This window comes from Melanostigma gelatinosum, assembly GCF_949748355.1.
Source record: "Melanostigma gelatinosum genome assembly, chromosome: 4".
Classification (NCBI taxonomy): Eukaryota; Metazoa; Chordata; class Actinopteri; order Perciformes; family Zoarcidae; genus Melanostigma; species Melanostigma gelatinosum.
The window spans coordinates 30,222,138-30,235,090 of record NC_136637.1 but is presented as its reverse complement, the minus strand read 5'-3'; the positions used below and the strand labels follow the sequence as shown (position 1 = coordinate 30,235,090).

General features: G+C 46.3%; 2 protein-coding genes across 4 annotated transcripts in view; one reads left to right on the top strand and one right to left on the bottom strand.

The window, feature by feature from the left end:
* Positions 1–500: 500 nt before the first annotated feature.
* On the top strand, positions 501–9,076 carry traf3ip2l (TRAF3 interacting protein 2-like). 2 transcript variants are annotated; one of them, XM_079267858.1, is made up of 10 exons: positions 501–657; positions 1,764–1,850; positions 3,077–3,732; positions 4,353–4,395; positions 4,474–4,538; positions 4,622–4,719; positions 4,806–4,874; positions 5,452–5,562; positions 5,650–5,724; positions 7,736–9,076. In XM_079267858.1, exons 2-10 carry the CDS (start codon positions 1,813–1,815, stop codon positions 7,880–7,882), a joined length of 1,302 nt encoding a protein of 433 aa, XP_079123984.1. In that variant the 5' UTR covers positions 501–657; positions 1,764–1,812; the 3' UTR covers positions 7,883–9,076. The 2 variants fall into 2 exon arrangements, with proteins under 2 accessions (XP_079123984.1, XP_079123983.1); XM_079267857.1 differs by having other exon boundaries at positions 5,449–5,562.
* A 2,700-nt stretch (positions 9,077–11,776) lies between these two features.
* Positions 11,777–12,953, bottom strand: part of wwc3 (WWC family member 3) — a 34,397-nt gene continuing 33,220 nt past the window's right edge. For both annotated transcript variants that reach the window (XM_079267472.1, XM_079267473.1), the window contains exons 21-23: positions 12,566–12,796; positions 12,359–12,486; positions 11,777–11,930 (exon numbers count right to left, since the gene is read on the bottom strand). In XM_079267472.1, coding sequence (XP_079123598.1) covers positions 11,864–11,930; positions 12,359–12,486; positions 12,566–12,796 — 426 coding nt within the window. In that variant the 3' untranslated portion in view covers positions 11,777–11,863. The remainder of the gene's footprint in view (positions 11,931–12,358; positions 12,487–12,565; positions 12,797–12,953) is intronic.

Genomic DNA, 12,953 nt, shown 5'->3' with positions numbered 1-12,953 from the left:
GTTTGATCCAAAAGTATTTTATTTACATTTATTTTAAACATAAAACTGTTTTAAAAAATCCGGATGATGAATAAATGTGACAGGAAGCCACGTGTTTACACAACAAACCTCTCAATTAAACAAACAAACAACAACAGAGGAAATAAAAATAATACATAAGAGCAGCAGAAAAATAACTATCCAATAAAATATATAAATACATGAACTACAGGTATAAGTACCCGTATTAGATGAGATGTAATCCCGTGTATCAGTGTTAACAGAATGTCATTTATATTCGGTGTCATTAAGTACACGTGACGCAGCCCTGCTGTACGGCTCGACGGCTCGTGTTGACATTCGGTGGAACAGTTGAGTCTGTAGAAACGTATCAGGCTGCGCATGCGCGCGCGCGTGTGTGTGGGTGAGTGTGTGTGTGTGTGTGGCGTGTTGCGGAGGGGCGGGGCTTCTCGGGTAAAGACAGGGAAGACCGAAGTGCTCGAGCGCGTCAATATTTCTAATCTGTCTCGCGGAGACGACATCAAAAGGAAAACTACATTTACATAAAAACAATTAAACACAAAGTCGTTACTTTTTTTACTTCATTTTTTTTTTTACCTTTTTGACCCGTCTTCACGAGGACACCGACTCACCTGAAGGAGCCTGAAGTCTTCCACGGTGAGTTTGAAGACTTATTTCACAACATGTCACCTGTTTGTGTACTCTGACAAGTACCGGGTGTACAACAAGACATTTTACTTTGCTTTTTGTGAGTTTTTTAAGCAGTTTTAATCTTGAGCTTGTCTCGCGCGCCATTGTCAAAATATGCTCTTTATATAAATATATATATTTATATCTATAAATACATATATTTATAGATATAAATATATACTGTGTGTGTATACGTGTATATAGGTTGAAGGAGTATTTATTTACCTCCATGCGCATGAACGCAGCACGAATGAAGGTTGAAGTTGACGTTTCTGGGTCAGTCACAGTGGAAAGTGCAAACAACTAATATTCTGTGTGTGTGCGTGCGTGCGTGCGTGCGTGGGTGCGTGAGCGTGTTTGACACTTACAGGAACTATCGGAGCTGTTTCTGAGGTTTTCAAACACTCATGTTCAGTAGCTTTGTGTGGTTTTGTGACCCTGAAACAATGTTTCTGTCTAAATTGTCATTTGTTTGGTCATTAACATTTATTTTAATATTCCTGATCAATGGAAACAGACAAAGTGACGACACTGATGACAAACAAGAAGTATCCAAAGTCATTTTAACAAGTTTATCAATCATTTCAGATACTAACTCATTGTTTTGGGAACCGTCATTATTTCATTATTGTGAGAAAGTTTCTCATTATCTTTTAAGATTTCTCATTATTTTCAGATCCTAGTTCCTCTTAAGGGTCATTAAATCACTTTTACTTTTCATCAGATTTTTACTTCTACTGGTAAAACGTTTTTCTATCGTTTTAAATACTTATGGAAAATGTTTTTCGTTGTTTCTAACGTGAGAATAAAACAGAATATTCTTTTATCAAACATGTCGTGACAAAGGAATCTAAAGACAGACTTTAATCTTTTGGAAGTTTTGTGGTTTGATGACTTGTCTCTTTATTCCCACTTGTGAGTGATTTAGTCTCCTGAATATTAAGCAGCAGACATTCATAAAAAGTCCCGTGTGGGAGACGCCTTAAGTCAACCACAGCGTGGGCCGATGTCGTCTGTCAGCAGCAGAGATGAAGCGTCTGTAACTCGACACGTGCGCCTCCTTTCATCTCCAGTGGTTCAGATGCAGCTTGAAGCCGACACACATGGCCGTGAGGAGGACCAATGATGCTGCCCGCTTCCATCCACTCGCCTCCCAATAGGTGAAACAAATAAATACTGATTGTGTTCATGAAGCGCTGCAAACACAAGCTTCCTTTCTGCTTTCATGTTTCTGTGCAAGTGTGTTTTGTGCGGATGTTGTTGCAGCCACAGAAAGATCTCGCTGTGATAAGAAGCTGTGTCTGTGGACGATGATTTAAAATGCTTTATATTATATATATTATATGTTCACCTTTAACCTCAGAACCATCATGACTACAAGCAGAGAGAACTAGAACCCGTCTTTCGTGCAGAACAACAGTTATGATGACATCAATCATAAGAAAGAAGAACAACAAGTTACATTTATTTGATCATTTATTTTACAAACAATTTATTATTTATTAAACTATTTAAAAACAATTTAATCTATAAATCCAACATGTTAGTGTTACCAATGTTAGAACGAAATAGAGGTTCTACATGTTATAAATATTAAACATTCTCATGTTCCAGCCTCCTCTCCTCTCTCCTCTCCTCTCTCTCTCCTCTCTCCTCTCTCCTCTCTCCTCTCCTCTCCTCTCTCTCTCCTCTCTCCTCTCTCCTCTCTCTCTCCTCTCCTCTCTCTCCTCTCCTCTCTCCTCTCCTCCTCTCCTCTCTCTCCTCTCCTCTCTCTCCTCTCTCCTCCTCTCCTCTCCTCCTCTCCTCTCTCTCCTCCTCTCCTCTCTCTCCTCCTCCTCTCCTCTCCTCTCTCCTCCTCTCCTCCTCTCCTCCTCTCCTCTCTCCTCTTTCTCCTCTCTGTGTTCACTTCCTGAAGTTCAGTCAAAGTTTCTCCTCCTTGTTGTCACATGACTGTTGGTCTCAGATGAATCAATCATGACTTCATAGTTTCACAGTTTAATGTTTTTACACAATCAGGTTAAAGTGAACTCTTTATTAGAGGAGACATTTAGAATGAGAACATGTAGAATAAAATGTTTTTGATGAAATATCACAGAAAAAACAACCGTATCGAAGCTTAAAAGTGACTCAAACATTTGTGTGTTCAATGACCGTCGGAAAGATGAAAACTCTGACGATAATGTCGGTTTTTACAGCTTCTGACTTTGAGTTTAGTTTTGGCAATTGTTGAAAGAAAACATGCTCTTCAATGCCGCTGGTGTGTTTCTTGGGTTCAGAGGCTATTTTGATGAAGATCTTGAGTTCAGTGTAGAAAACGCAGTGAGAGCGAAGCAGCAGTTTCCTCCAGACCTCGAACGTCTCGACTGATATTTCTCTGCACTCACAGTCACGTCAGCCAGCTGAGCAGATCCTTCAGCAGCCACCACAACACGCCGGAGGAGGACGACGAGACGATGAGCACGGAGGAGCGAGAAGCCAGCGGAGTGCGTGACTCCGCCCCTCAGCCCGACGGCCACCATCACGCCTCCGCCGCCGCCTCCTCCTCCGCCGCCGCCCCGTTTGGCGCCCAGAGGCTGGACAGAGTAGAGGACCACCGCCGACCTCCGCCAAGCGCCAGCTTCTGCTGTTACCAGCCTCCCTGCCGCCTGCCCGCCGGCTACAGCCAGCCCACGCCGTTCCCCAGCCAGGCCGACGGCGCCTGGCTCCACCCGAGCTTCGCCAGCAGCTGGTCGGGGTATCCCAACAGCCTGCCGTCCTCTCTGAGCCAGAAGGACCAGTCCTTCCACAGCAGCCTCTCCGGGTACAAGTCGGCGTCCCTGCCCGGCCGACACAGCCCCGGTATGATCAGCCTGGAGCAGCCGCTGTCTCTGTGCTCCAACCCGCCTTCGGGCAACTTGTGCCACCACACGTTGTCTCCGTACTCGTGTCCGCCGCAGGGCGCGGCCTGCTGTGCACAGTGTCCTGCAGACGCCTTCAACGGGGGGGCCGCCGTGGCCAACAAACACCCCTGGCCTCAGTACCACCCGGCTTACGGCCCGTACTGTAAGTCTGATTCTCTGTTTATTAACTACAGACGAGAGAGAGGCCAAGCCCCGCCCCTTTAGGTTCACCATCATAGCACACAATTCAGACACAATATGTACAGGAGACAACCTCCGGTTCTTTAAAGTGAAGCCAGAGCTTCATGTGTTAAAGCTGCATTCTCTCTAGTGTCCACCAGGGGGCGACTTCTCTGGTTGTATAGAAGTCTATAGAAAATGACTCTACTTCTCTCTTGATTTATTCCCTCAGTAAACATTGTAAACATGAGTTTATGTCTCAATCTCTAGTTTCAAGTCTTCTTCAATACAGCATGATGTTCATTTAGTACATTATGGTCCATTTAGAGTCACACAGACCATAAAGCAGGGGATGCTTTAGGGCGGGGCTACACGCTGATTGACAGGTCTCTACGTCACTCCTCCTCAGTCCTTATATGGTCACTTCCTGTTCACTGGTTGCGAAAAAGCCAAGAACGGTGACTTTCTTGGCAGAACACACTTCTTAAGGTCCCATGTTGGTCAATGGGAAGGGGCGGGGCTTAGCCTCCCTAACGTGAGCAGTATATTAACGATCTGTTCACATCAGTTACGGGTCGTTCTCTCCCTTCTGTCTCGCTTCAGATCCAGACCCCTGCAGACATCCTGGACCTGGATTCTCACACATGCGAGTTGTTTTTTTATGATAATTCTTTGTCTCGGTGGAAGAGCTCGATGGTGTTTCTCACTCTTTTGGTCTCTGCAGCGGACACAACGCTCCGGCTGAAGAGAAGCCGCCTCCTCACAGCGCCCCGCTGTCTCTGGAGCAGAGTAAGAGTCACATCATTCACAGGCTGCTGTGTGTTCGCTGCCTTTGTCTGCTGACTCATTGCTCTTGAACATCTTGAACTCAGGGAGAGTTTTTGTGACCTACGAAGCCGACGACGACAAACACGTCAACGAGATCATCAACTTCGTGGCTCTGCTGCGACACAACGGCTTCGACACTCACGTACGTCTGAGGGTTTCTCTTTGGAGGCTGCCGAGTGTTCGTTTGGGGATAAAAACGTTCTGACCGACGTCGCCATTTGTTTTCAGATCGACATCTTCGAGCAGCAGTTCAGGAGCATCAGCAAGATCGACTTCATGGAGCGCTACCTCAGCGAGGTGAGGACACGTCTCGTCTTTGAGCTGCGACACCAAGATGCTCTTCATCGGCTCTCTGCTTCACACTTTTAGATTCCACTGATCACTTTTAAAGCTCGTAGAACATACAGAAGACCCTCAGTGGGGGGGGGGGGGGGCCTTCAGGTGGGTCCAAAGTCGAGGCAGAAAACTAAAGGTGTCCATGTTTATGCCATCAAGACCCCTCAGCTTTAAACGGACCTGCCTGAGCAGAAGCAGCTCTTAAACACTGTAATGTGATGTCGTCGCTTTACTGTTTCATTTGTGTTTGTTGCTTTTACTAAATTCTTTTACGACATGTTTTTATTTCTTTTTATTCCTCAGTTTATTGTCTCACTGATCTTTCTGTTCTTATTATTTTCTTATTTTTGCAGCTTCGTCTGTCAAAGCACTTTGTAAACTCTGTTTTTAAAGGTGCTATAAATAAAGTTATGAATATTATTAAGTTACTAAAAACTGAATAATAATCTAACTTCAAACTGGAGTTGTTGCATCACCTCTAATAGAATGCAGGTAGCATCACATGTTGTCCGCCCCCCCCCCCCCCCCCCCCCAGAAGGAGTACCTGATCATCATCATCATCAGTCCGAAGTACTACGACACCGTGACGGCCTCTCCCGACGGTCACAACGACGAGCGGACCTTCAACACGGTCTACATCCACAAACAGGTTCACGATGAGTCCTGAAGTCCCAGTTCAGACCAGAAGAGTCGCTGTGAGGTCGACTCTGACTCTGACTCTGTTTCTTCCTCGTAGCTCCAGAACGAGTTCATTCAGAACGGCAGCAAGAACTTCAGGTTCATTCCCATCGTGTTCCCCGGGGCTAAGAAGGTGAGTTTCACACTCCAATGACAGAAGAATGTAATGAGTCTACTGAGACTTATGAGTCTAATGAGACTAATGAGTCTAATGAGTCTAATGAGACCAATGAGAATGAGACTAATGAGTCTACAGAGACAAATTAGTCTAATGAGACTAATGAGTCGACTGAGACTCATGAGTCGACTGAGACTAATGAGTCTAATGAGACCAATGACAATGAGACTAATGAGTCTAATGAGACTAATGAGTCTAATGAGTCGACTGAGACTAATGGGTCTAATGAGACTAATGAGTCTAATGAGTCTAATGAGTCTACAGAGACTAATGAGTCTACTGAGACTAATGAGACTAATGAGTCTACTGAGACTAATGAGTCTAATGAGACTAATGAGACTGAGACAAATGAGTCTAATAAGACTGAGACGAATGAGTCTACTGAGTCTACTGAGACTAATGAGACAAATGAGTCTAATGAGTCGACTGAGACTAATGAGTCTAATGAGACCAATGAGAATGAGACTAATGAGTCTACAGAGACAAATGAGTAATGAGTCTAATGAGACCAATGAGAATGAGACTAATGAGTCTACAGAGACAAATTAGTCTAATGAGACTAATGAGTCGACTGAGACTAATGAGTCGACTGAGACTAATGAGTCTAATGAGACCAATGACAATGAGACTAATGAGTCTAATGAGACTAATGAGTCTAATGAGTCGACTGAGACTAATGAGTCTAATGAGACTAATGAGTCTAATGAGACTAATGAGTCTAATGAGTCTACAGAGACTAATGAGTCTACTGAGACTAATGAGACTAATGAGTCTACTGAGACTAATGAGTCTAATGAGACTAATGAGACTGAGACAAATGAGTCTAATGAGACTGAGACGAATGAGTCTACTGAGTCTACTGAGACTAATGAGACAAATGAGTCTAATGAGTCGACTGAGACTAATGAGTCTAATGAGACCAATGAGAATGAGACTAATGAGTCTAATGAGACTAATGAGTCTAATGAGACTAATGAGTCTACTGAGACTAATGAGTCTAATGAGTCGACTGAGACTAATGAGTCTAATGAGACTAATGTGTCTGAGTCTACTGAGACTAATGAGTCTAATGAGACTAATGAGTCTAATGCGACTAATGAGTCTAATGAGACTGAGACTAATGAGACTAATGAGTCTAATGAGACTGAGACTAATGAGTCTACTGAGACTAATGAGACTGAGTCTAATGAGACTAATGAGTCTACTGAGACTAATGAGACGAATGAGACTAATGAGTCTAATGAGACTAATGAGTCGACAGACGAATCAGACTAATGAGTCTACTGAGACTAATGAGACGAATGAGACTAATGAGTCTAATGAGACTGAGTCGACTGAGACGAATCAGACTAATGAGTCTACTGAGACTAATGAGACTGAGTCTACTGAGACTAATGAGTCTACTGAGTCTACTGAGACTAATGAGACTGAGTCTACTGAGTCTACTGAGACGAATGAGACGACTGAGACGAATCAGACTGAGTCTACTGAGTCTAATGAGACTAATGAGTCCAATGAGTCTAATGAGACTACTCCTGTGTGATTAGACAAAAGAAACAAAGAACAAAGCAGTAAAACTAGAACAACTCGGGAGTGATCTGTTCTCTCTGGTAAAGTCAGGTCTATGGGCCGTATGTTTAACACATTTTTCCAAATAGAACACCTCTTGTTCCAGTTTGTAGACGGATGCTGTTATCTTCTCCGTGTTGTAAATGTCCATCGGAACGTCTGAATGTGTTCAGACTCCTGTGATTTCCTGGTGAGAGCCACCGGAAGTACATTCATTAAATATTTGTCTCTTTTTGACAATGTCTTCGGTAAATATCCCAGATACATGCTCTTACTTTCTGGAGGTGTTTCACCTGTTGTGTAGGGCGGTGTGTTCCCTCTCCGAGAGAGTGTGATGACCGGGCAATCCCCAAAATACGAGTTTTAATTGAACCTCCAAACCTCTTTGTTTGTTTAGTGTCACGTCCCAACCTGGCTGCAGAACACTCACGTCTACCAGTGGCCGCTCCACCGCGACGACATCCTGCGGCGGCTGATGAGAGTCGAGAAGTACAACCCTCCTCCGATCGGAGAGCTGCCGACCATCGTCTCCATCCCCTTATAGACCCCGTGACCCCGTGACCCCCGGAGACGCAAAACAAACGCACCCTTTGCTTTTCTGGATCACTGCTGGAGGTGAACGGGGGGGGTTACATGTGCAGGAGGTTTTAATCTTTTTATTTCGAGTGTGAATGTGATGTTTAACGGGCAGTTCACCCCAAAAATATTAAAAATACAATATGTGTGCTTCTTACTTGTAGTGGTATTTATCAAATCAGGCCTGAACTGTGAGGAGCGTAGATCGTCTGTGGAGCAGCTTTCATTCTGCTGAAACTCACTTTGCAAAGGAAACAGCTGAAGAGCGTTCATCTGTTTCATGCGGTTTGTTGGTAACCTGCTGACAATCAAACATCCCTCCAGCTTCTTACGCAATGGAAAGTCTGTTCACTGCTCCAGTTAATAGGACGAGCCTTAAACACGACTCCACCTTTGTCTCCGCTACGAGCCAGAGAGCTAAAGTTCTGCTAGCATAGATTCAGAGTTACACGGCGTAGTAGATTAGATTATTAATCATCAGTCAGACGACAACAGACAGAAAAACACATTTCAACGAACACATAAGACCATAAAAAGCCCTTTGAGAGATTAATAACATCATAAAGATGCTAAATCTAAAATAATGTGACTGCTGCTGAAGCAAAGAGCTTCTGATGGTTCAGTAGAACGCTGAGGTGAATATTCTGTTCAACAATAAGAGTAGATATCATCCATCTATCATCCATCGACGTAACGTTACGCCGGTAAGATTCAAAGTCAACAGCGTCGAATAGAACTACAGGTGAGCGGCCGTGTGTGTAGTTTTTATGTTGGGGTGAACTGTCTCTTTAAGGGAACCTTTCACCTTGTTGCAAAAACAAAATTAGTCTTTAAATTCCACAGAAAGGTGTCGGCATTGACGTGAAGCTGCATGTTGGATCTGCTTCATTTAGAACTTGTTTCTTTTCTTCACGTGTGCATGTGTGTTGTATGATTTATTAGACGACATATGAGATTTAATTTCACCAACAGACGGGCTGTTACCGTCATTATCAGAGTTGATCTGAAGCAAACAGCCGATGCAGTTATTGTTGAGAGTAAAACATAACACACGATGTCTGACGGCTCATTCACTTTCATTATACTTCACATTATATCACAAAATGATTAAAAGTATATTATTTTCATGTGTTTCTACTCATAAAAAGGTGTTTCACAGGTAAACGCTTCCTGAATAAAGACAGACGAGCTGATTTATGTTTGTTTCTGGAAGTTGATCGTCAGTCCTGAAACAAGTTGAACCTTTAAAACCACCGCAGAGCCGCACGAGGGGAATCATCGTTTAACTGGAAGTTATGAACGTAATGAACATCAAATACTTAAAGGTGTTGAACTGAATCACAAACTGTTTATTTTGACCTGTGAGGACCAATGAGGAGGAAGCCTCGCGTAAACAAAGCATCGAGGTATGATTCAGTCAGATATTAAACTGCTAATATAAACTGGAGTAAATAATGAAATCAATATAAATCTAATTAAAGTACTAAAAGCATTACGATCAATTAAAACAAACTGATACTCTACAGGTCAAGAGCAAAAACATGAACTCAGATCTCACCATGAAACTTCACTTCACTCACAAGAGTATTTATTGTGTTACAAGTTTACTGGAATGTGATGTTTAAATATGTAAATGAGGCGTTATGTGATGCTGACTGTTGGTGAATTTAGTAGAAATCTACCAGTCTTTGGTGGTCTTCGGGTCGGTGGTGGTCTTTGGGTCGGTGGTGGTCTTTGGTGGTCTTCGGGTCGGTGGTGGTCTTTGGGTCGGTGGTGGTCTTTGGTGGTCTTCGGGTCGGTGGTGGTCTTCGGTGGTCTTCGGGTCGGTGGTGGTCTTTGGTGGTCTTCGGGTCGGTGGTGGTCTTCGGTGGTCTTCGGGTCGGTGGTGGTCTTTGGTGGTCTTTGGGTCGGTGGTGGTCTTTGGGTCGGTGGTGGTCTTTGGTGGTCTTCGGGTCGGTGGTGGTCTTCGGTGGTCTTCGGGTCGGTGGTGGTCTTTGGGTCGGTGGTGGTCTTTGGTGGTCTTCGGGTCGGTGGTGGTCTTCGGTGGTCTTCGGGTCGGTGGTGGTCTTTGGTGGTCTTCGGGTCGGTGGTGGTCTTTGGTGGTCTTTGGGTCGGTGGTGGTCTTCGGGTCGGTGGTGGTCTTCGGGTCGGTGGTGGTCTTTGGTGGTTTTCGGGTCGGTGGTGGTCTTTGGGTCGGTGGTGGTCTTTGGGTCGGTGGTGGTCTTTGGTGGTCTTCGGGTCGGTGGTGGTCTTTGGTGGTCTTCGGGTCGGTGGTGGTCTTCGGCTCGGTGGTGGTCTTTGGGTCGGTGGTGGTCTTCGGGTCGGTGGTGGTCTTTGGGTCGGTGGTGGTCTTTGGTGGTTTTCGGGTCGGTGGTGGTCTTTGGGTCGGTGGTGGTCTTCGGGTCGGTGGTGGTCTTTGGGTCGGTGGTGGTCTTTGGGTCGGTGGTGGTCTTTGGTGGTCTTCGGGTCGGTGGTGGTCTTCGGCTCGGTGGTGGTCTTTGGGTCGGTGGTGGTCTTCGGGTCGGTGGTGGTCTTTGGGTCGGTGGTGGTCTTTGGTGGTCTTTGGGTCGGTGGTGGTCTTTGGTGATCTTCGGGTCGGTGGTGGTCTTTGGGTCGGTGGTGGTCTTTGGGTCGGTGGTGGTCTTCGGTGGTCTTCGGGTCGGTGGTGGTCTTTGGTGGTCTTTGGGTCGGTGGTGGTCTTCGGTGGTCTTCGGGTCGGTGGTGGTCTTTGGTGGTCTTTGGGTCGGTGGTGGTCTTCGGGTCGGTGGTGGTCTTTGGGTCGGTGGTGGTCTTTGGTGGTCTTCGGGTCGGTGGTGGTCTTTGGTGATCTTCGGGTCGGTGGTGGTCTTTGGGTCGGTGGTGGTCTTTGGGTCGGTGGTGGTCTTCGGTGGTCTTCGGGTCGGTGGTGGTCTTTGGTGGTCTTTGGGTCGGTGGTGGTCTTCGGTGGTCTTCGGGTCGGTGGTGGTCTTCGGTGGGTGTTTGAAGTTCGGATCACCAGCTGTGCTGCTGAAACATGATGACATCACAGCTGAGACCTGCGACTGGTTGGTGGCGGTGGAGCAGCATCTCTGAGCTTCTCGTGGCTCAAACAGGAAGTCGTGTGGAGATAATCAGCGTGCGGTGGAGCTTCTCAAGAATCGGCAACTTCAGACTTCAACTGGGTCATCGTCACAACCCGTCTGTGGTTCAGAGGAAACTCACGTGCGACATCGTGAAACTCAAGAAGAAGAAGACAGCGCGAGCAGGAAGTGATGGAATGGCGATTATTGAGGACGTTGGTGATTAAAAACAGCCGAGCACGGAGACGTGGTTTAATGTTTTTATCTTCACAAGAGGTAACACTGCAGATGTTCATACACACATCATAAAAAAACATCTGAATACAGCGGCTCATATATTCATCCATATATCGAAAAGTACAAGTAATAATATTAACTTTAATAAGATAACAAAAGGACAATGACATCTGTAATAAAAGTGGATTACAAAGTGACATTTGATGTAAATAACTCTTAAGAATGAAGTAACAGGAAACAGAATCAGACAATCGTTGCGTTGAACTGAACGGAACAACATTGAAGTGCTATTTGTTCAAAGCTACACTTAAAGAGCAGGAAGCGTTCCGTGTGTTCTTTTATTTCCTTCAAGGAAAAGTACTATAACAGAAGTTACAGTACAGTGAATCTGTCCCAAGATACTTTTGTTCCCGTCTTCCAGCTTTTTGTAAGAACAAACAGAACTCACCCCCCCCCCCCCCCCAAAGTAAGAAACCTGTTGTGGATAACTTGTTCCTGGTGTGTTCGTATTCGTAAGGGAAAACGTGAAACCTTCTAATCCCCCCCCCCCCCCCCGAGTCCTCGGTAGAAAAAACAACTTTGTACTTCATGAGCTCAGAAACAATCTTCTGACAAATACTTCATGTTGAGTCACGCAGCACAGAGGAGAGCTCTCAGACATCGTCCGCTGGCAAAGGAGGTATGTTGAACCTTGGTCTTGTGAAAAAAGCCATCTTCTCTCTGCAGACAGAAAGAGAACGATTACCGTCACACACACGGACATCATGGATACAACAGCTGTTCAAAGCAGCAGTGAAATAAAACAGAAATGCTCTCCAGGCCGGCGGCATCGGGCTGAGCAGGGAAAGAGAAACGCTTCCCAGCGTCTTCCCGAGGAACCCTGAAGCGTCTTAGAGGCCGATCACAAAGAGAGCAGCCGCCTCAGACACGCCGCGATGGCAAAGTGAGTAAAACAGCTGATGAGCCGGTGGAACGAGAGCGGGGGGGGGGGGGGGGGGGGGGGGGACATTCTCATGGGATCCTGAACAATGACCTTTTCTGTCATGTCAAAGTGTAACACGTCGGAAACAATCTTATCTTCGGTCTCACTGCGACTGGGCCGCGTTCCCAGAGGAGCAGCAGTGAACAAGGAGTCAGTCAATGCCAACCTGAATGTCTGCACAGGGAGGGGCTCCTTGTGGCTCTGGCCCCTCATCTGCAGAACCTCTTTGGAAGCCTTCCTCAGCCGCCGCTCTGCCGCCTCCTCCTGACGCTGCTCCTGCTTGCTTTGGTTGGCCTGAAGCGCAACAAAAACTAGGTCAACCACCGCCGGGCTCCGGCTGCATCTCACGGCCTGACCCGCCTCCGAGTCTCACCTGTCTCTGGGCCTCCCTGAGCAGGCAGCGGAAGCGCTCGTCCCTCAGGGCCCAGTGGGGGAGCTCCGTGGTATCTCGGGCTTGTGGGTCCTCCAGTCTCAGCTTCAGCTCCCTCAGGGCGCTCAGCTCCTCCATCAGCTGCCTCTGACGCGTCCTGCAGGCCTGGAGATCCAGCTCCAGGTCCAGGGAGGTACGTGTCGGCTGCTCGGCCAGGGAGGAGCGATACGACTGCTGCTCTCACACACACACACACACACACACACACACACACACACACACACACACACACACACACACACACACACACACACACACACACACACACACACACACACACACACACACACACACACACACACACACACACACACACACACACACACACACA